Source organism: Notolabrus celidotus, chromosome 14 (genome assembly GCF_009762535.1).
Source record: "Notolabrus celidotus isolate fNotCel1 chromosome 14, fNotCel1.pri, whole genome shotgun sequence".
Taxonomy (NCBI): domain Eukaryota; kingdom Metazoa; phylum Chordata; class Actinopteri; order Labriformes; family Labridae; genus Notolabrus; species Notolabrus celidotus.
The window spans coordinates 2,952,052-2,973,028 of record NC_048285.1 but is presented as its reverse complement, the minus strand read 5'-3'; the positions used below and the strand labels follow the sequence as shown (position 1 = coordinate 2,973,028).

At 43.0% G+C, this 20,977-nt stretch overlaps 1 protein-coding gene across 1 annotated transcript in view; it reads left to right on the top strand.

Annotated features, from left to right (window-relative positions):
• The window catches only part of sgsm2 (small G protein signaling modulator 2), an 89,417-nt gene extending 68,473 nt beyond the window's left edge, over window positions 1–20,944 (top strand). The window contains exons 9-23 of the mRNA XM_034700765.1: window positions 1,501–1,568; window positions 1,659–1,822; window positions 1,914–2,046; window positions 5,925–6,099; window positions 7,510–7,574; window positions 7,901–8,046; window positions 10,476–10,604; window positions 11,480–11,662; window positions 12,923–13,309; window positions 13,493–13,617; window positions 14,565–14,647; window positions 15,238–15,347; window positions 15,511–15,607; window positions 16,395–16,562; window positions 17,394–20,944. Of these exons, the coding sequence (XP_034556656.1) occupies window positions 1,501–1,568; window positions 1,659–1,822; window positions 1,914–2,046; window positions 5,925–6,099; window positions 7,510–7,574; window positions 7,901–8,046; window positions 10,476–10,604; window positions 11,480–11,662; window positions 12,923–13,309; window positions 13,493–13,617; window positions 14,565–14,647; window positions 15,238–15,347; window positions 15,511–15,607; window positions 16,395–16,562; window positions 17,394–17,482 (2,122 nt within the window). The 3' untranslated portion in view covers window positions 17,483–20,944. The remainder of the gene's footprint in view (window positions 1–1,500; window positions 1,569–1,658; window positions 1,823–1,913; window positions 2,047–5,924; window positions 6,100–7,509; window positions 7,575–7,900; window positions 8,047–10,475; window positions 10,605–11,479; window positions 11,663–12,922; window positions 13,310–13,492; window positions 13,618–14,564; window positions 14,648–15,237; window positions 15,348–15,510; window positions 15,608–16,394; window positions 16,563–17,393) is intronic.
• Window positions 20,945–20,977: the final 33 nt, after the last annotated feature.

The following is a 20,977-nucleotide window of genomic DNA, read 5'->3' as shown; positions in this document are numbered from 1 at the left end:
AATCAATCTTTATTTGTATAGCCCCAAATCACAACAAACATTATCTCAAGACGCTTTTACAAACGTAGGAGGTCTAGACCACTCTATGTTAAATTATGAACAGGGACCCAACTTCAAGACAGGATAAGACTCAGTCTGACCCCACCTTAATCCATCATGAGCATTGCACATCGCAGTATTTAGCTAGTTACAGTGGTGAGGAAAAACTTCCTTTAACAGGCAGAAACCTCGAGCAGGACCAGACTCATGTTAGACAGCCATCATGCCTCGACCAAGTTGGGTCTGGAAAGACAGATAGAGGGGAGTAAGAGAGAGAAGTGATAGTGATGAGACGAGTAGTAGAAGCTGTTGCCGCTGGAGTCCAGCACGTCCGTATCAGCTGGAGTCCAGAACGTCCGCAGCAGGAGGACGTCTACGGCAGATCAGAGGAACCTACGAGACAAGGGAGCTCAGGGACTCCAGGAAGGTCTATGGTTAGTAACTTTAATGGGACAGGCAGAGTTAAAGTAAGTGATGAGGGGATGTGGGGGGAAGGGGGTGAGCTAGGATCACAGTGTGTCAGTGCGCCAGTTCCCCCGGCAGTCTAGGCCTATAGCAACATAACAAAAGCTGGTCCAAGCCTGATCCAGCTCTAACTATAAGCTTTATCAAAAAGGAAAGTTTTAAGACTACTCTTAAAAGTAGAGAGGGTGTCTGCCTCCTGGACCCTGACTGGTAGATGATTCCAAAAGAGAGGGGCCTGATAACTGAAGGCTCTACCTCCCATACTACTTTTAGAGATTTTAGGTACAACTAGCAAGCCTGCATGTTGTGAGCGTAGAGTTCTAGAGGGGTAATAGGGCACCATGAGCTCTTTAAGATACGAGGGTGTCTGATTTTTAAGGGCTTTGTAGGTTAAAAGAAGGATTTTAAATTCTATTCTACATTTTATTGGGAGTCAGTGTAGAGAAGCTAGCACTGGAGAGATGTGCTCTCTCCTCCTAGTTCAACTCAATACTCGAGCTGCAGCGTTTTGAACTAGCTGAAGAGTCTTTAGAGACTTATTGGGGCAGCCTGATAAGAGGGAGTTACAGTAATCTAACTTAATCGAGTAGTTGCAGTAATTACAGCAACGTCGAGATCATTAAACAAGTCACATATAAAACAAAACATATTCCCAAATAATGGCCCAGGTCTAGAAATATTTATGTAATGGAGTCCAAGACTAATTTTATCATATGGTATCCTGTCATGTCTTGTCTTAGCATATTGTGTCGTATTGTATCATATCTTATTGTATCATATTGTATTGTATCATATTGTATTGTATCATATTGTATTGCATCATATCATATGGTATCATGTCTTAAGCCTTGTAATGTATTGAGTCCTATCATATCGAATAGTGTTCTAAGTCTCTTTTAATAACCCCCAAATGAACTTGAAATGCAACTGCCTTGTGAGCTATTATTACACCATGTTATACTGCACATATTAAAAACACTCTCCCCTCTCTGTCAGTATTTACTGGGACTACGCAATAACTGTCCCTCTGCGCCAAATAGTCTGCATCCACTGTCACCAACGCCGTAAGTACACTGATGCTTGCCTCTTCCTTTATATATCGGTTTGTCTTCTTCTAACTGATCCTCATGTTCCTCTCACCCTGTCCGTCCCAGCCGATTGTGGTGGGACCCTGGTTCTGGTCAGCCAGGATGGGATCCAGAGGCCGCCGCTCCACTTCCCCCCCGGTGGTCACCTCCTGGCCTTCCTGTCCTGTTTGGAAACAGGACTTTTACCGCGGGGTCAGCTGGAGCCTCCCCTCTGGTCCCAGAAAGGAAAGGTATGTCAAAGTGACTGCAGTGTGTTTCGTCTGCGTTGGATTGGAGTCATTTGACTTTTCTACATCTGTAAATTTGTGTTTTTTCCTGCAGGGTAAAGTGTTCCCTAAGCTGAGGAAGAGGAGCAGCAGTGCCCGGCTCCTCGACCAGGACAGGAGCAGCGAGGAGGAGACGGCGGCGGATTATGTGTTTCGTATTGTCTACCCTGGATATCGATATGATGCCAGTAAGTCGCTGTAACCCCTCTGTGGTTCACACAAATTGACTTTAGAGGTTCTGTATAACTGTATTCTGTGCTTGGATTGTGCCTCCCCTGATGTGTTTAAAAAGTCTGGGTTTGTGGGTACAGTCCGTTGTGTTCCCGTGATGTCCGGGTTCTGCAGGGTGGCTCTGTTCTAACTGTGTTCTCTGTCGTCCCCCCTGGTGCGAGCAGTCACCATAAACTACCACCACACCACGGGCAGCCGCGCTCCGTCGCTGGACGATGACGAGGAAGAGGAAGATAGGCTCCATGCAATGATCTCAATGATCTGCTCGCGGAACCTCACAGACCCTAATGTCATGAAAGGTTTTTATCACCTTAACACACCCACCCTAACCCCTCCCACTCCTGTCCTGAGAACTCACCCCGGCTTCAGACGTCCCCTTGCATCCCTATCTGTGACCCTCCTCCCCTCCGGCCCCTGACTGCCTTCCCCCTCCCTCCCCCGCCCAGCTTGGTCTGCCTGTGTGTTTGCTGCCTGAGGCCGAGCCCAACAGTGTGGAGTAGGAGGGAGTTTGTGTTCGTGGACGCGGGGCGCGTTATTTTGAAAGTGCCGCAATGCTCACTTTGGCCACTAGAGGCTGAAGTGTCCAGACACACAAACACAGTGTAGCTGCTTCTTTATATGATGGGTGAACATATTATCTGACATCACTTTCGTGTCTTTGTTTGGCAGGAGATGTGTTTATGTAAGAGGGGATGTGAGCAGGTTTTTGTAGTGGATTTGGGTCCCAACAGGGTGGGCAGAACCTCAACGCAAAGGGGTCTTGTCTTGCTCTGAGAATTAGCTTGGTCGAGTTAATGTTAAACTGAACATTCCCACTTATGGTGAAATCCTATTTAGGGTTTTTCATTTTGAAAGGAGATCTTGAGAGAGACAGGACATGTGGGCAGAAAGAGAGGGGGAATGACATGCACCAAATCATGTTCAGACTAGGAATCGATTCTACGACCAGTGCAAGGAGGACTGTAGTGCTTTAACTGAGCTAAACTGGCACCACACGCTAGCCTCTGAACTGATGCATATTAAAACTGCAGTGTTCCTCTCTTTTCCTTCTCTTTCACTCAGCTCCTTGTGTCTCCTTTGCTTCCCCTCCCTCTGTTTCTGTTCTCTTCTCCTCCTCTCTTTTTTCTCTGCTGGTGACTCGTCAGACTTCAATCAGGAATCAAAGGCTTGGTGCTCTCCAGTTTAATTTAAAGTAATTTTAAAAACATCCTCCATGCTGTTGACTGATTTAGGATGCTAACAGAAACTGGTGTTTTTGCCACAGTGTGAACAGGAAGAAGGGACATTTGTTGGGCTCTTCTCCACAGACTGTTTTGATTTGATGTGGCTGTCCCTGGTATCACATTGGGGTAAATAATTATTTATCTCAGCAGGGTAATAATTTCGTCAATTTTGAAACAATAACTCATTCATCAGCATGTTAGTAATGTCAGACACAAACACCTGATTGCGTATCGCTAACTCTTTCTTTCAGCTGTTCAGTAAAGTACTGTAGAAATCTGGGAAGTAAATGATAGTTTTCTTTCACCTGCTGAGGAGTTACATCTCACCTTTTTCCAAAGTGGAAGAAAAATGGTACTTTTTAAAGATTATGTTGGAAAAAATCCCCTCAGAAAATATACTGAAAAATGTTACTGAAGCCTCTTTATGAGCTACGAAAGTAAATCAGACCATCAATACACATTTGTGCTCATAAGTTTACATACCCTGGCAGAATTTGTGATTTATTTGGCCATTTTTCAGAGAATACAAATGATAAGAGAAAAACTTTTTTTCACTCATGGTTAGTGGATGGATGAAGCAACATTTTTATCAAACAACTGTGTTTACTCTTTTTATATAATAAAGACAACAGAAACTACCCAAGAAACCATACATTCTGCCAGGATATGTAAACTTATGAGCACAACTGTAATGATTGTTCTTTTAATGTACTGTAGGTGTTTTTGCCTTGAGCTGCTGCCACTAGGGCGTCGATGTCAGATGAGTTGATGAACAGCACAGATGAAGAAACAGCCTTTTGTTGACAATATGCATGACATATGTGATACCTTTATCCATAAAAGACAGAAGGAAGAACTTTTTCATTGAAATAAAGCAGCTTAGAGAAGTTTAGAACAAAATCAGTGAAGGGATAAGAGGTACAACTTTGCAGGGAGTGCCAAAATCCACGCAGACCAAAAGTTATTTACTGGAGCTTTAACAATTTTGTTTAAACATCTCCAAGTCTGGAGTCAGTGGGTGGTGCAACCCTGCAACAACAACCTCTTGTTTAATGCAAAGCTGGATTCATCAGAAATCCTGTCCACTTAATGCCACAGCAGCTGCTGACACTCTGCCTTCATCCTTCCTGCTTTAAACCTCCTCTCTGTCTCCATCTTCCAACGTCTCACACACAGTTTGATCCTCATGCTGTGACACAGAAACACACACTGACATGTTTTATAGAGAGCGACTGCTCCCTCTGTCACCTGGTCTCACCACTGAACCTCCCCAGGTCTCCTAGTCTCTGTCCTGGCCCCTGAGGCCACTGTGCATTCTGGGATTTGCAGTGCCGACTGCCTTGAGGAGTTGTGAGCGAGTGTAGCATGACTCAGCACTGTTGGGTTGACGCCGTTGAGGCACAAAGATGGCGTTGACAATTTGCTCAGTTTTCTGCACTCCTTTGATTTGACTGAACTCTGTTTCCTCCTTTTTGTCCGTTCATTTCTCACTTGCAACATGCTTGACAGTTTTTGCATGGAGAATATGCACCTGTTTCTTTGTTTTTACCAGAACGACTCTGTGTTCCTGCGTTTGTGTGGTGGAGACTCTTCTCTCTCTCTCTCTCCTCTGTTCCTTCTCTCTCTCTGACTTCCTGAGTTGTTTCTCCTCTTGTCTGTGCAGTCGTTTGCTGCGATGCTGTTCACTGTAATTCTTCACTAACCCCCCCGCCACCCCCCTCCCCTCCCCAGTCTCCTCGCCCCCCTCCTCCCCCCTCTCATTACGGTCCTGTGGGGTTCCGCAGTAGTAGAGACGTGGAGTCCTTGTGTGAGCAGGCTAAAGCACTTGTTGATCCCGTCTAGTCCTAAAGTAAAGAGGGGCAGGCCTCCTGTCGGCCTCGCCCGATCCAGGAGCTTTTTCTGTTTGCTTTCTTTGTTTTGGGGGTATTGAACGAGCAAAGCGCAGCTTCATATTTATGACAGGTCATCAGCTCCAACCTGAAGAATTAAGGTGAAGAGCATTTATTGATGTTGAAGTTTTATGATTTTTCCTCCCCGTGTGTGTTCTTTAACTGGTGTCCATTTCTTTTGGCTGTGTTTGAGGTGATTTCTTTTGGCGTCTTGTTCTGGCTTTTTGCATCCTGCATGGCCTGAGCGTCAGCCTCGACTCTGCCCCCTTCTTTTCTTTCTTCACTTCCTCTCTTCCTCCTCCTCTTCTTCTCCTGTTTTGTCTGGAGCCTCTCTGAGCTCTGCTGTCTCCTCTGCCTCCCTCTGAATGAGCTCAAACCAGCATGGCTTCCCAGCATCCTCTCTGCCTGTCTCCCCTCCTCCTCCTCCTCCTCCTCCTCCTCCTCCTCCTCCTCCTCCTCCTCCTCCCCTCTCTCTCTCCACTTTTGGTTTCCTCTCCTCTTGGCTTGTTTTTCCAGCTCTCACATGTAACATGATTGTAAACCTTTCCCTCCATCCTCTCATCTCTTGATGTTGATGAAGAAGAATACATGGAGAGATGTATTTCTGGTTGAGCTGAGGGACCGATGTCATAATATGTAAGAGCAGAGAACACGGCCGGTGTGAGGCGGAGCGCAGAGACACTCTCCGTCTTCTCACGTCTCCGCTTCTCTCTGCTTTTTCAGACCACGGGGAGATGATGGAGATGCAGGGTTTCGGAGGCAGCCCGTCGTCGTGGCAACAGGCCGAAGCAACCACTCACGAGCCGCTGTGTCAGTCCTGCACCACGGCCGCCAGCAACCTGTCGTTCGACCTCCAGTCAGGCTGCACCTGCATACACGACCCTTCAGACATCCACACGTACGTCCTCAGTAATACTCTGTGAAGAGGAGCTGCAGAGAGGCTCGTCTGTCTTTAAGATAGAGCGCAGGATGAGAAGCTCAGAGTGCTGGTTCAAAGCTCTGGATGTAGAGATGTTGCCCTGAATCTTAGAGATGCAGGATTGGATCTATGTGGACAGGATTTAAAGATTTGAGGAGGTCTTATCGAGCATGTTGGTGCAGAATCAGTGATGTGTGTAGTTATCTCAGCTCAGTCTCTCCCTTCAGCAACTCATACAGTGTATGTTGTTGATAAGGTAAACATACGGTGTGGATCATTGGTTGTGTCATTATGCAATAAAAAAACAGTGAGAGCTGAAAACGTCCTCTGAAGATGCTCTTCATCCAGCTTTCCTGATTTAACTTCTAAAAAAGTGAATCGGCGTTCAGTGAGGCTGCAGGAACTCTGGAAGCTGAGTGTTTAGCCAAAGGGGCCGAGCTGACCGGGATCCCCTGTGACGAGTACCTCATATAACCATTTTAATAATATGCCAAAATGTTCTCAAACCTCAATCTAATCCAATCCAATTAATTTATATAGCACATTTAATTAAACAATAAAGTTTACCAAAGGTCTGCACATTGAGGAAAAAAAGAGTAAAAACACACAGAACATAAAAAATAAAAATAAAAAAATGAAATAAATCCAATAAAATATCACAATAAAACACTTCAAACACTGTAAGATAAAAAATAATAATGATAATAAAATATGAAATAAATACAATAAAATAATCTTGATAAAACACATAAAACACTTTAAGGAAGAAATTTCAAAAATAAGTCATTAAAATAAATATAATGAATACAATTAATACAATAAAAGAATCATTAAAACATAAATCAATGAGAAAAAAAGAATAATACAATAAATAAAATACATACAATACAATATCACAATAAAACACATACAACACTGTAAGAAAATGATAATAATAGCAATAAATAAGATAAGTATAATAAAATAATCTTAATAAAACACACAAAAAACTAAGAAAAAAAGTAATTTAAATGAATACATCAGTAAAATAAATACAACAAAACAATCATTAAAACATAAAACACAAAGAAAAACGTAAATACAATAAATAAAGTTTATACAACAAAATAATCATAATAAAACACTGTTTGAAGAAATAAGAATAAAATGAATTAAATAAATATAAATAAACAAATAAATAAATACACAAATAAACATCACAGCTGATATTTGTATAGCCTCTGGGATGTTTTGAAGGCAGCATTGAGTCCATCTTTCTATCAGAGAAACATTAAGCCTCTTTATCTCTGACCGTCTCCTGTGTTTGTGATTCTTCATAAAAACAGATATTTAAAAAGCTTTAATAACGTTCTGCGGCTTGGCTTAATGGCTGGTTTCTTTCTCCCACAGTGTTCCTCTGAAGATGCTCTGCCAGAACATGAAGAGGCAGATCGTGTCCAGAGCCTTTTATGGATGTAAGTACATCATGTTCATCCACTCAGTGTTCAGACAGTCATTTTTTTCAGAGAGCAGAGTCTCTAATGTGTTTCCTCGAGGTGAATATTCCACCTGAGAGGAACAGGAGTGACGACGGAGAGCCGGCGTTCAGTCGAGAGAACACGACTTAGATTAAACATTTAAAGCATGCTGATGATACAGAAGGATACAGACATTACCTGGATGGATAAATCTGTCCCCCATGCTTGTATCTCACTCCGTTTGTGATTTCCTGTCTTGACCTGACGTTGCTGATGTCCGCTGTCACCTGTATGTCTCTGTCCGTGTCTCACCTGTCCATCAGGGCTGGCTTACTGCAGACATCTGTCCACCGTGAGGACTCACCTGTCAGCTCTGGTCAATCACAGCATCGTCCCCCCTGACAGACCCTGCGAGGCGTCCGGAGGCCTCAGCAAGGAGGTGTGGAGCAAGTACCAGAAAGACTGCAAGGTGGGTGTGAAGCTGAACGACTGGACAGTATGTCCTCATTCAGCCCGATCACGTCCAGGGATTGTGTGTTAGAGCCTGGAGTTTTTCAGGGATGTTTTGGGCCCAGAGAAAATCCGATCATATTAAAGTATCAGATTGGATTATGTCTTCAGACCTGACAAGATCAGGTAATCTAGTCTTGTTCTGTATCCGGATAAAACCTGTTGAGTAGGATTGAGAAAAATGCTGATCCAAATAATCTGATCCCAGCAGAGGGCTGGATTCAGGTGGGATTAGGATCGGTCAGAACTTTTTTTTTTTACATTTATTTTTGATCTGTAGACTTTCTTTTAACTGCTGAATCACTGCAGGCAATGAAGAAGATTCAGGATTGTGAAAAAAACTTTATCTACATGAAATAATCAACCAAAGCCCTCAGTAGACTCCCTTTTCTGTGAGTCATGTCCTGCTGTAATCTCAGATCCTGACTCGTTTGTCTCGTTCTCTTGGACTTGCATCCTCTCTTGCAGCTACACCAAAATAAAACAAGGTCTGACCTTTCTTCTCCGACAGAAAGAGAAAAGAAAGTATAGATCCTTTCCTCAGTTTGTTTCCCAGAGGCTTTAGTCCAGAAGGATCAATGACACTGAACTTTTGATCTCTGAGGTTTGACCTTTTTTCTCCCAGAATTCTTAGATATACCGCCTTAACTCAAATATAAGATGTTTTTATGTTTTTTTTGCCTTGAATTTAATCTGAAAAACTGTGATTGTATTATTTAGTAACTAAATGGGTTTAGTAATGCAATGCCAACACAGTGGACTGTGCCACTAGACGTCATTGAGAATTGGAGAGACAAGATGAGCGGAGCAAAGTAGCACAAAGTAGGACAAGTTAACTGACAACTGACGCAGAGTTTAGATCAGGGGTGTCAAACTCATTTCAGTTCAGGGGCCACATACAGCCCGAGTTGATCTGAAGTGGGCCGAACCAGTAAAATCACAACATAATAACCTTTAAATAACGACAAGTACATTCTGAAAATGTTCTCATTTAATGAACTATCTTTCTTTTTCCATGATGAGTCTCATAGTGGGACGACTATTTAACTCTTTAAGCATTGAAACCTGCTGTGAACACACCAAACACACAGGTTACCCACTCACCTGACACACACAGTGTAATGTTTACTGCAAAAGAACATTATAATAATGAACAAGGTAAAGTTGATTATTTTGGACCCCTCAGCTCCATCATGAACATTGTGCTTGCTGGACAGTGTTGTATGCAGGAGTGTAGTGCTAGTGTTAGTAGTTAGTGGATCATCTTATAGTGCTCTAAAAAGTCTTTATGAATCGACCCCCAGAGGACACATTTGAAGTATTAGTTACTTTTATTGAAAAATTGCAGTTAATGTCTTCTCCGTCATTTTTTCACTTTGCAAAGTCGTGCCGCGGACCGGATTTGAACCTCGCACGGGCCGGTTTTGGCCTGCAGGCCACACGTTTGACACCCCTGGTTTAGATGCTTTTTTGATAAATTAATATTTCAGAGTTGTTACGTTGCAGTCAAAAAGAATTACAGTACCATCGAGTGTAGTGTCTGAAAATGGCGAGCACATAAAGAACATCTAATTGAGTGTTCACGTGCTCCGGCATCCAGCAGAAGTCTTGTGATCTGATCCGGAGGGCTCCGACCTGCCGGATCAGAGACGCAGCTGGAACGCAACAGAGCGGATCCAGTGGAAGTTAACACATTGACTAGAATAGAAACCTCTCAGATCTCGTGCTGTGATGGATCAGAGACGGACCAGACACAGATCTGGGGGAATTTGGCCGAAACAGAGAGAAAACGCAGTGTGACGTTCCATTTGAAATGCAGTGTTTCAAAAATAGGGAGCATAGAATTAAAAAACAACAAACTTAAATTTTCCACCTTCTGTTTTCGAGTTCTCTAAAATCCAAATCTCACTTTCCAACTTAGAAAAGTTTTTATAACTTCATATTTGAGCGTTTCTCCTCCTCTCCTCCCCTCATGTCCTCCCCTCCTCCCTCCCTCTCTGCAGGTGGATCTCCAGTGTAAGTCCTAGAACATGTTCTGGTCTCCAGCCTCTCCCCTCTCGTCTTCACTCTGATGAAATTTTAATGAGTTTCTCTGCGCTGAGCTCTCGTTACAGACTGCAGCACCGAACCATCACAGCTATTAAAGCATCCCCTATGATCATTCATCTGCCCCGATAAAGTCGTCATTACTAATTCACACTCTATTCATATCTGCGTCCTTCATCATCCGCACACGTCCATGTCCTCCTCTGATCAGTCACTCATTCTCGTCCTCCATTATTTAATCACCTTCTCTCCCCCTTGTTCCTCCACCTCTTGCTCCTCCGACCTGTCAGATCCTTCCTTTGTGTCGTGCTGCTGAAATCCTGTTTCTGTTTGCGTGTGCAGAACTACAAAGAGCTGGAGCTGCTGCGGCTGGTGTACTACGGAGGGGTGCAGCACGAAATCAGAAAGGAGGTCTGGCCCTTCCTGCTGGGACACTACAAGTTTGGGATGGGCAAGAAAGACATGAGCCAGGTACCGCAATCAGGAAGTTACACAAACACACAAATAGCATCTACACGCATTTCTTTCAGGGCCAATGACAGACTAAGGATGTTACTTCTTGTATCTTGGTGTTTAAAAAGGATGACCATTTTGATATCGGCCAATTGGATGTGTAGCTGCAAAGAGCAGCTGATGTTCTGTGGGCCGAGCTTGACTTTGTGGCCTGCTGGAACTAACGCCATGCTTGGTTTCTTAGGTCTACTGATTTGTTCTTGTGTTATTGTGCGTCACTCAAATCAAGTGTTGGATGCAACCATTTAAAACCCACCAAAGCCACATTATAACAAAACCTGTGACCACTCCAGAGGTCTCTCTGTGTTAAAATGAGAAACTTTGATGATAGTTTGTCATCAGTTTAGTTTCCTGACTTTGGAGAGAGTAATGGTCCCGGTTGAAACAAGAGTCTGTCTCTGTAGTATCCACACGTTTCTTTTCTACACTGCAAAAACTCAAATTCTACAGAGTGGTGTCATCCCATTACTCGTCAAAATATCTCATTACACTCAATTTAAGTCTCCCGACCTGAAAAGTCTTAACATAAATCTTGTTTCAAGGTATCACAAGTCAGAAGCAGCGACTTAATTGATGGTAACGAGTAAAAATGGCCAATGCAGTAAGAAAAATGTTCTTGGGGAGTTCTTTGAAAGAAGACGTAATGCTTGTTCAGTATTATATCACTATGTTGGTTCTATGTGGCTTATATTAGTTGTAATGGAATACTTTGACAAGTAGTCAGATAAATACATGCGTTAGGATTCTTTTTTAATTCAGTCAGACACCTGAAACAGCTGTCAGACGCTTGCGATACAATTAGAGAAATGAATGACCCCCCCTTTCTGTTCCAGATTGACGCGAAGATCAGCGAGCGCTACCAGCAGGTGATGCGTGAATGGAAGGCCTGCGAGGTCATCGTCAAGCAGAGGGAGAAGGAGATGCAGTCGGCCATCTTTGCCAAGCTCTCCTCGGGCAGCAGCATCGACAGCCACGTCCTGCGGCTCGTCCACAGAGACTCCACGCTCAGCAACGAGGTGAAGACGCCTGCCATAGTGTCACACCACAACACAGATGTAGAAACACAGAGAGCACATGTCTCTGTTTGGTGTCATTATATTTACTGAACCGTGCATGATTTTATATCAGTTTGCATTTCTTAATATTTACACATTTCATTGTTTGAAACATGTCTCTGTTTGACATGTTTCCTCATAACACTGCTTTACATTTCAACTCCATCTGCACTGAGAGGGTGAGTTATGATTTTACAAATAACTAAAGGAGGCCGTCTTTGAAGCCGGGGATTTTAACTTGAAGGGAGCTCTCTGAGAACGTTTTTTCAGGTCGGATAATTGACCAAAACAGATCAATTAACTCCTTTATAGGAAATAACTTGGTTTTGGACCAAAGTGTTCAGGAGAAACTGCTCATATTTTACTTCTTGGATGTTGGGAATAATGTAGAGGCAGGGTCTCTTTTTATATAATGCCATAATTTAAACATATACCCCCTAAAATGAATGATTAGATCACTTTCACTGAGGGTCTTACTGGAATTCAAAGAATCATCAATATCTTTGCACAAATAAATCACATATGCAGAACTTAGCATCTCTAACATGCTCCAGAACTTACCAGACTTGGACATGAGGGAACTTCACATGTGATTTACCAAGGGCACGGCAAGACGGCTCCAAGGCGCCATCTTGAAATATTCAAGAGTCCAGCCCCTGAAGCAGGTTTAATGTACATGCATGGAAATGGGCAGACATATTTATCACGTCCAACTCTACAAAAAAGTCTCTTACCATCATGGCGAGAACCCAAAGGAAAGTCCACCATTTTGGATACATTTTCAATTATAGCAAATTTTATGCGATTTAGATGATTTATGTTTCCACAACTCCTCCTAGGCACTTCATCAGGTGAACTCCAAATTTTGTCAGCATGTTGTAAACACCTTTAAGATTAACAGTTTTAAAAATGTTGAGTTTTCATCAAAGGGTGTGGCTGTGGTGGGGGGTCAAAGTGTGATGCTTTGATTGTTGTCATAAATTTTACATGTATGACAACAACCCCAGTCTGAACTCATTTGCATACATGCAAATATCTGCATGGAGTTATTTTATTTATTTCTATATCAGTAGTTTAATGTTTGTTTAGTTTAATAGAGCTGATTCTGTGTTTTATCACAGTTCTTATATAAAGACACAACTTATAACAAAGAGTGAAACATTAGGAAAAGCTTCAGACTCTTTGTGCAGAAAGTCAGTTTCAAGTTGCGTCCTTCTTCAGGTTTTTATGTCGGTGGATGAGCCAGACGCGGGGAGCCAGGAGACCCCCAGTGGAGAGGACAGTACCCCCACCATGACCACCCTGGTTCCCCCTGCAGCCCTGCCCCAAGAGGAGCGCCCTCTGGTGGAGTTTGACTCCCCCGACTCGGGTCTCCCCTCCTCCAGAAACTACTCTGTGACCTCTGCTCATTCTCAGATCCTGTCCAGCATAGACGACGGGCAGAGTACGGAGGAGGAAGGGGGGGGCGGGGAAGAGGGCAGGACTCCAGGTGTGCTGGGGGGGCGTCAGGAGTCTCTCACTGAGGACAAACTGTGCAGTCAGCTGGACAAACTGGTGACCAACGGAGCAGCTGCAGAGGGGATCTTACCTTCTCTCTCCTCTTATACGGTGAGACTTTCATCTGTCTGTTTCCAACCTTTTACTCAGCAGAGGCTTCATGACGTAAAGCCTGAACTTTGGAGAGTTTATAAGATCCTTTACTTGAACCAACGTAGCACTGAGGGAGACTCAAGCTGCTTGTGGTAAAGCACATATAAAAGCAGGGTTGACCACAATGTCTCCTCCCTGCAGATCGAGCTGTTGGACACTGTAGCCCTGAATCTCCACAGGATAGACAAAGACGTGCAGCGCTGCGACCGCAACTACTACTACTTCACCTCCGCCAACCTGGAGAAGCTACGAAACATCATGTGCAGGTATGAAGAAGAAGTTTTCAGGCTGTTTACTTAAAGCTGCTATCTTCAGTATTTAACTCAAACAAGTGATCTAGCAAGGGTCCAAGATTACCTGCAGATATTAACCTCGTATTTTAACATTTTTCTCACACAATATACAGGCAGTAATGATGTCTGGGGTGATTTAAAACTAGTGTATGCTTAATTCTCTTTGCACAGTCTGCAGAACATGCAGCAGATTATCACAAGTGTTCAGTAACATAACTTAGAATTTTTGCCCCCTATGTTCCACATTTAATCTAGAAGATGACAGCGTGTCAGTGCTGTGTTTGGAGTTTGTTTGTGCTGCCCCCATGTGGCGACACAGAGTTTGAAAACATTTATTTATGATTGGATAATGTCTGCATTCAAAGAGACTTAAGAACTGATGCAGTCAGTACTTCAGTAGTAATCAAACTTAGTATTCAAACATTTATTTTACTCCCCATTTTGATTATATAGCATTCCACTGTATCTTTTTGCACTTATATTTTTTAAACTGTCTCAAAATGTTCACATTTTTTGGTTTTCATTTCTTTTTTTTACTCTTCTTTGATTTTTAATTACTTGTATTTATGATTTTTTTTAATATCCTCTTTTAATCTGTCTCTTTTGTCTGAGTGGCAGCAAGATTGAAAAATGGCAGACAATGCTTTACCTCATATTATTGGATTATTGACAACGATGCATTACTGTGTAGACTTCTGGTCGAGGTTTAGTTATTAATAATTAGTTTTTTTTATCTAAAAATATTTAGTGCAGCTATTTTTTATGTGAAGCAATCATCACCAGTGTATATCTGCAGCTGTCAGAAATTCAACTTTGTAGAAGTATTCTTGAAAATTAGAGTACACCCACACCCACAGTTTGACACGAACTCTGTGGATCTGAATCTAACTTGTTTACTCATGTTTCCGTCTTCCCTGCAGCTACGTGTGGGAGCATTTAGAGGTCGGCTACGTTCAGGGCATGTGTGATCTTCTCGCTCCGCTCATGGTCATCCTGGACGATGGTGAGAAGAAAGGATTATTATGAATAACTCCTGAGTTTGATTTGTTGAAGTGGTTTTTACCAAGGTCAGAGATTTCAAACCAAAACATGCTTTGGGGCCTGTGTCCACTCACTCCCACAACCTCAACCTGTTACTGGGTCTCTAAAGTTGTCTCATGGCGCTTACACTTCCCTGACCGTTAAGTTTGTTAGTAATTGTTCTCTTTTCTTAATATTTGCTTCTATTCAAGGAAGTTTTAAAAGAAAGCTATAAATGGTGGAAAGGCATCGTATCCTGACTTTGAATTGTTGAAAATATGAATCTGATTACTCCTCTGTTGACAAAGCTATTCTCTGAAGTCCCCCCCCTTCTTGATTTTGATTGGACGTTGTTGGCTTATGACGCTGAGTTTTGAAACGTTGAACTGCATTGATTCAGTCTATCAGAAAATATGTGCTAAGTGTAAAACGCCATTAGTGGAAAACATGAAAATCTGAAAATGATTGGAGGAAATAAGAGAGATAAAGTGACCGCAGCTCCTCGCTACATTACCATATGTTCCTCTTTCGTGCGTGTGTGTGTGTGTGTGTGTGTGTGTGTGTGTGTCTCAGAGTGCCTGGCATACAGCTGTTTCACTCAGCTAATGAAGAGGATGAGTCAGAACTTCCCTAATGGTGGAGCCATGGACACACACTTTGCCAACATGAGGTCACTAATTCAGGTGACGAATAACTCTTACTTCTCTGGTGTGTGTGTGTGTGTGTGTGTGTGTGTGTGTGTGTGTGTGTGTGTGCATGTGCGTGTGTGTGTGCGTGTGTGTTTGTGTATGCGTGTGCGTGCGTGCGTGTGTGGGTTTCACTGACGCTCTCTCTCTCTGATGTCAGATCCTGGACTCTGAGCTGTTCGAGCTGATGCAGCAGAACGGAGATTACACTCACTTCTACTTCTGTTACCGCTGGTTCCTGCTGGACTTCAAGAGAGGTGAGGATCTGTCACCCTCTCTGGTTTTCATCCTCATCGTTCTCGAGCTGCTTAATGCTGCAGTTCCTCGAGCGGCCACATGAGGCTGGTTTCAATCAATCAATCAATTAATCAATCAATCAATCAATCAATCAATCAATCTTTATTTGTATAGCGCCAAATCACAACAAACGTTATCTCAAGACGCTTTTACAAACATAGGAGGTCTAGACCACTCTATGTCAAATTATGAACAGAGACCCAACACCAAGACAGGGTAAGACTCAGTCTGACCCCACCTTAATCCACCATGAGCATTGCACCTCACAGTATCTAGCTAGTTACAGTGGAGAGGAAAAACTTCCTTTTAACAGGCAGAAACCTCGAGCAGAACCAGACTCATGTTAGACAGCCATCATGCCTCATCCGAGTTGGGTCTGGAAAGACAGATAGAGGGGAGTAAGAGAGAGAAGTGATAGTGGTTTCAAATGCAAGTCAATCCCCATAGAGTCCTGCAGAACTTTCATCTCTGATATTGTATGCCTCTTGAACTTCTTAGGCATTCTGATGTCGCCAGCAGTTTGCAATAAACAACTCTCTGCCAAATCCTGCTTTTTCATGCACTGCATCATCAACAGTCCAATTAAAAACTTGAAAAGCAACCATGTGTTAGGAAGTGAAATTCACCCCTCTGGATATGTCTGCAAAATAAACCCTGTCCTGTAAGAGTCTGTAATTAGGATCAAAACCAGAGACTCAAACTTTGAACATGTTGAAGCTTAAAGAAATATATTTTCTGTTTGTGCAGAGCTCCTGTACGAGGACGTGTTCGCGGTGTGGGAGGTGATCTGGGTGGCTCCGAGGATTTCCTCCAAGCACTTTGTTCTCTTTCTGGCCTTGGCCCTGGTCACGGTCTACCGCGAGATCATCATTGACAACAACATGGACTTCACCGACATTATCAAGTTCTTTAACGGTGAGAGACGTACACATACTGAGGAGTTTCCATCAATTTATAACCAACACAGAAAGTCTGTTAAGATGATTATTAGATGCTTTTCGACACCAGGAGCTTTCCCACATGAACTAGGGACCTTTTGAGCAACTACAAGGGTCTAAATTTAGTTCCTAGGTAGTTCTCTCATTCCCTTAAAAGCCCCTGCTTTGGAGGTTGTACTTCCCAAAGCTTCAGGAACTTTGGGGTAGGGGCCTGCAATGCTAACAGGGTCACTCTATAGACCGGTCAATTTTGCCACGGCTCTTAAAATCCGTCTTCTTGCTTTAAGTCGAGCGTTTCGGACATTCAGTGCGATACAGCATGATCCAAAACAGCACAATAGTAATCTCCTCCATGCTAACATGCTAACTGTAGTGTCACACATGATGATGCTGGCCTGTCTTCTTCTATGGCGTCATCTGTTTTCTTCTGTTTTGTTTGTTCTCCTGGCCTGATTTGCATAATCTTCCCAGATTTCAGGCCTTGTAGAAAAAATGGGCCACAGGAACCATTTAGGTCCTTAAAGAGTAGTTCCTGGTACTACAAGTTTCTGGTACTTCTGGTTGAAAAGCACCTTTTGATGTGTGGTGAGGTTTGAAAGATAAGAGTTCAAGATCCTGCAGAAAAGTTACAGATTAATAGTCGAAGTTGAACGCTGAAAGTAAAAGATTTAGATGGAAATTCAGGGATTGGTCGTGATAAAATAATAATCGTTTGACAGTCTGAGTCGTAATTATTGATTTGAAGAAGCTGCTGATGATAATGCAGTATTGTATGTATATCATGAATAACACTGTGTCTGCTTCACAGAGATGGCCGAGCGACATGATGTCCAACACATCTTGAAGGTAGCCCGTGAGCTGGTGCACAGAGTCCAGTCTCTGATGGACAACAAGTGACTGTAGAGGAGGAAGAGGAGGAGGAGGAGGAGGAAGAGGAGGAGGAGGAGGAGCGTGACGATGCAGAGGGAGTGAGTATCTACAGGACTCTCTTCTCTTCCTCTCATCCCTCAGAGACTCAGAGTGTTTCCTGGCCTCCACCTATCCGGAGCTGGTCCAGGGAGTCCGGGTCTCCTCCCTGCCCAGGCGGAGGCCCTGTGAGTGGGGCAGGAGTGCTGCTGAGGGGACCCGGCTCTGGAGCTGGTCCTCGATCTGTTTACATTTAACCTTCACATGGAATGCCCCATGGTGTCCGTTCAGACATGTGGATTTGTCTGCATGCTTGTGAGTTTGATCACACTGTGACAGCATTCTCGAGTCTCCCCAGTCGTACAAGAGCGCGTGTGCGTGCATGAAAACACACACACACACACACACACACACACACACACACACACACACACACACACACACACACACACACACACACATATACACACACACACAGCATACGCTCTAACAACACTGCAGTTTACTAAAGTGTCTCCCTTTTCCTGACTCTGAACCAGAACTTGTTTGATGCCTGTCAGGAAGTGTTGTGTTCCTCCGCGCAGTACCAGCGGAGGCCACTAGAGGGCAGGATTCACACACAGAGGAGCAGAAGACTAAGCCACGAAAAGTTTTCATTAGTGACCAAATGGACTGTGCCAACTACCTTTTCACGAGTGTTTTCTACAACAAGCATGTGTGTTTTTAACCCCTTCTTCTCCCCCTTGTTTACTTTCTGTCCGAGTGTTCTTCATCACACAAATGTTGCCTTGATCAGTGACAGCCCGAGGTACTGAGTTGCACTTTTTGGGAGGGCTTCCCTTCATGGTGCTGGTGACAAACACCAGAGTGTGTGGGGTTTGGAGGCGCCATGAGAGGCCGAAGCGAGGAAGGATTGCAGCTGACTTTCCTGAGCATGTGAGTCCGTTTTTGACCTTAGTTCCTACATCAGAGAAAAAGAGAAACAGAGCACAAAAGCACACGAGAAGCACACAGGCCTTTCACTCAACCTCCAGATCTATTAGAGCAGCTTTGTTCTGAAGTAACATCAATTTAGTTCAGCGATTAAAACAAGATACCTGGCACCTCAGAGTCCCAACACAAGCTCTTATTTTGAACACTCACAGGAGCAAACATGCCCAGACTGTTGAAGTTAATCCAGCTTAATCTAGGTTTGAGTTTGAGACGGGGGAAGATACTCATCTTTCAGTATCATAAATAGTATTATTATTAGTTTGCTGGCTTTGCTCAGGCTCATCAGGACCGCTCAGTCCACTCTGAGCTGCTGGACGTCTGCAAAATCTGCAACGCCTGCATTGTTTGCAACCTCCAGCAGAGTTTCTCCAGGATCAGCTGAGCAAACACAGCTGCTTCAGGGATTTAAGATGATTCTTCTTGAATGCATCAGGCTTGATAAGATACAACATATATGAGAGAAAGCTTCTGAGGGAATTTTGAGGCGACGTCTCATTGATTCTGAAAAAAGAGCAGATTTTCTTTCCAACGTGAAGGCAAAATGTTTCCTTAGAGAGAGGAATTAAGGACGTATTATCACACACGTCAGGTTTTTTTTATCATATCTTTTAGAATAAGTATCATGAATGTTTCAAGAGAGGAAAAACATTTTTCACTTCATGGATTAAGTATTATAAATCACATTTCTACAGAAGAGTATTAAGGTGAGGCTAAAGGAAAAGACAGGACAAGTTCTTTTGCATTGAGTTTGCATTTTAAAACTTTATTCAAACTGTTCAAGATAAATACTAAAAACTATTTTAATATGTGCCTTTCAGAAGAAATAAAGAGGGTGTTTCTTTTTGTTTTTTGCAATTAAAGATCAAGTTTAATTGTAAGGCTAAAACTACTTTTAAAATAAGAATAGGGTTTGCACAGAGCTGAAAAGAAGGACAGAGTATTCAAAGGTTCATTTTCCCATGAGGGGACTGTTTTTATCTTGTGCACACAACTTACTTTATCTTGCAAATAATTTATTAGACTGTATGCACAAGGAGAGAACTTTCCTTTTGCACAACAAAAAACGTGCACACATGGTAATCCTGTGTGCACTAAGTAGTAGCTTGTATGCACGTTATTTAACGGTGCATACAAGATAATAACGCGTGCACTAGGTTGCTTTTTTTGTATGCACAAGATAATAAAGTGTGCACAAGTTATTTTCTTGTGTGCAAAAGATGAAATGTATCACCTCTGCAGGACTTCAGAGCAAATCTGATTTATCTGTCAGTATTTTTGCAGATACAGCAGTTATCTGTCCTCACAGCCGAAAGTCAAAGTGACATTTTAACATGAAAAGGTTTCGCTGGCAGCCTTTGAAAGATGCACATAATGTTTTAAAGAAACGTAGAGGCTTCAGATCCATCTGATGTGTGATGCTCACTAGTCTGAAAGCACTCTGCTGCTCTGTCGGGAAAAGTGGCTGCAATCCTGCCCGAAGTCCAGCCTCTGGGAGTAGTAGTACCTGGACCAGGTTTGTCTGAAACCGTTCTTTGTGGTCCTTTTTAAAAAGGAGAAGCTGCTTTTGATGCCAGACTCTTTAGTATTCAGCGAGTCAGTGTTCAGTCTGTTTGGGCTTCACAGTTACAGCACAGAGTTCATTCACGTTTGTATCTGGAGGAACGTTTTTTATACTGTTTCCGACCCTGCTCATCATCATCATCATCATCATCATCAGTGTGACCCTTTATCTCCTCGCCTCCTTAAAAAACGTCCGACACGGCTGCATCTGATTGGTCATCCAGCACGGACCTGCACCTGTGATCCAAGTGCCAAGAGTCTTCCCCAATCCTGAAGCGTACTGTAGTGATCCGGCTCTCCTCGCCTGATAGTTTGATCCCAGGAACGGGCGTTTGTGTGGATGTATCTCTCACCACGGCCTCTTTTCCTCGTCCTGCTGCCGTCACGTCGGGGGAAACCAAGACCGTTAGCAGAGCTTCTTCTTCCAATCAGGACATTGTGTACCAAAGCCTTGAAACAGCCCCCTCTGTGGCATGACGACTATGTGCAATTTCATACTGCATCTTGAAGACAGACTGTTTACTATGTGTGTACGATATTTTTGAAACGTGTGATTCTTTATCTACCGTGCAATTCCTGTCGTTAAAGTCTATATTGCTGTAAATAGGAAAGGGAAAGCCCAATATTTCTATGAAGACAGTGGGAACATAAATATAATAAATATAACTTATTTTGAGATCTATTTTTTATGTTGGTTTTAGCAGCACTAGTCGGAGATGCAGAATGTGTGCAGGCGTTGTTACACGGTGACTGTTAAGTGTTCTTTCTCAATGTTGTGCACTGACTTCAAATTTCTATTTATTTAAAGAGCAGATTGATTGATTGCATTGCTGAATATGTATTGGTAAGGATGTATCATTTGCCTTGAATGTAATGTATTATTAAATAACAGTTTGTTCAGCAGCGGGCTGCTCGTCTTCCTTCAACCTGTTT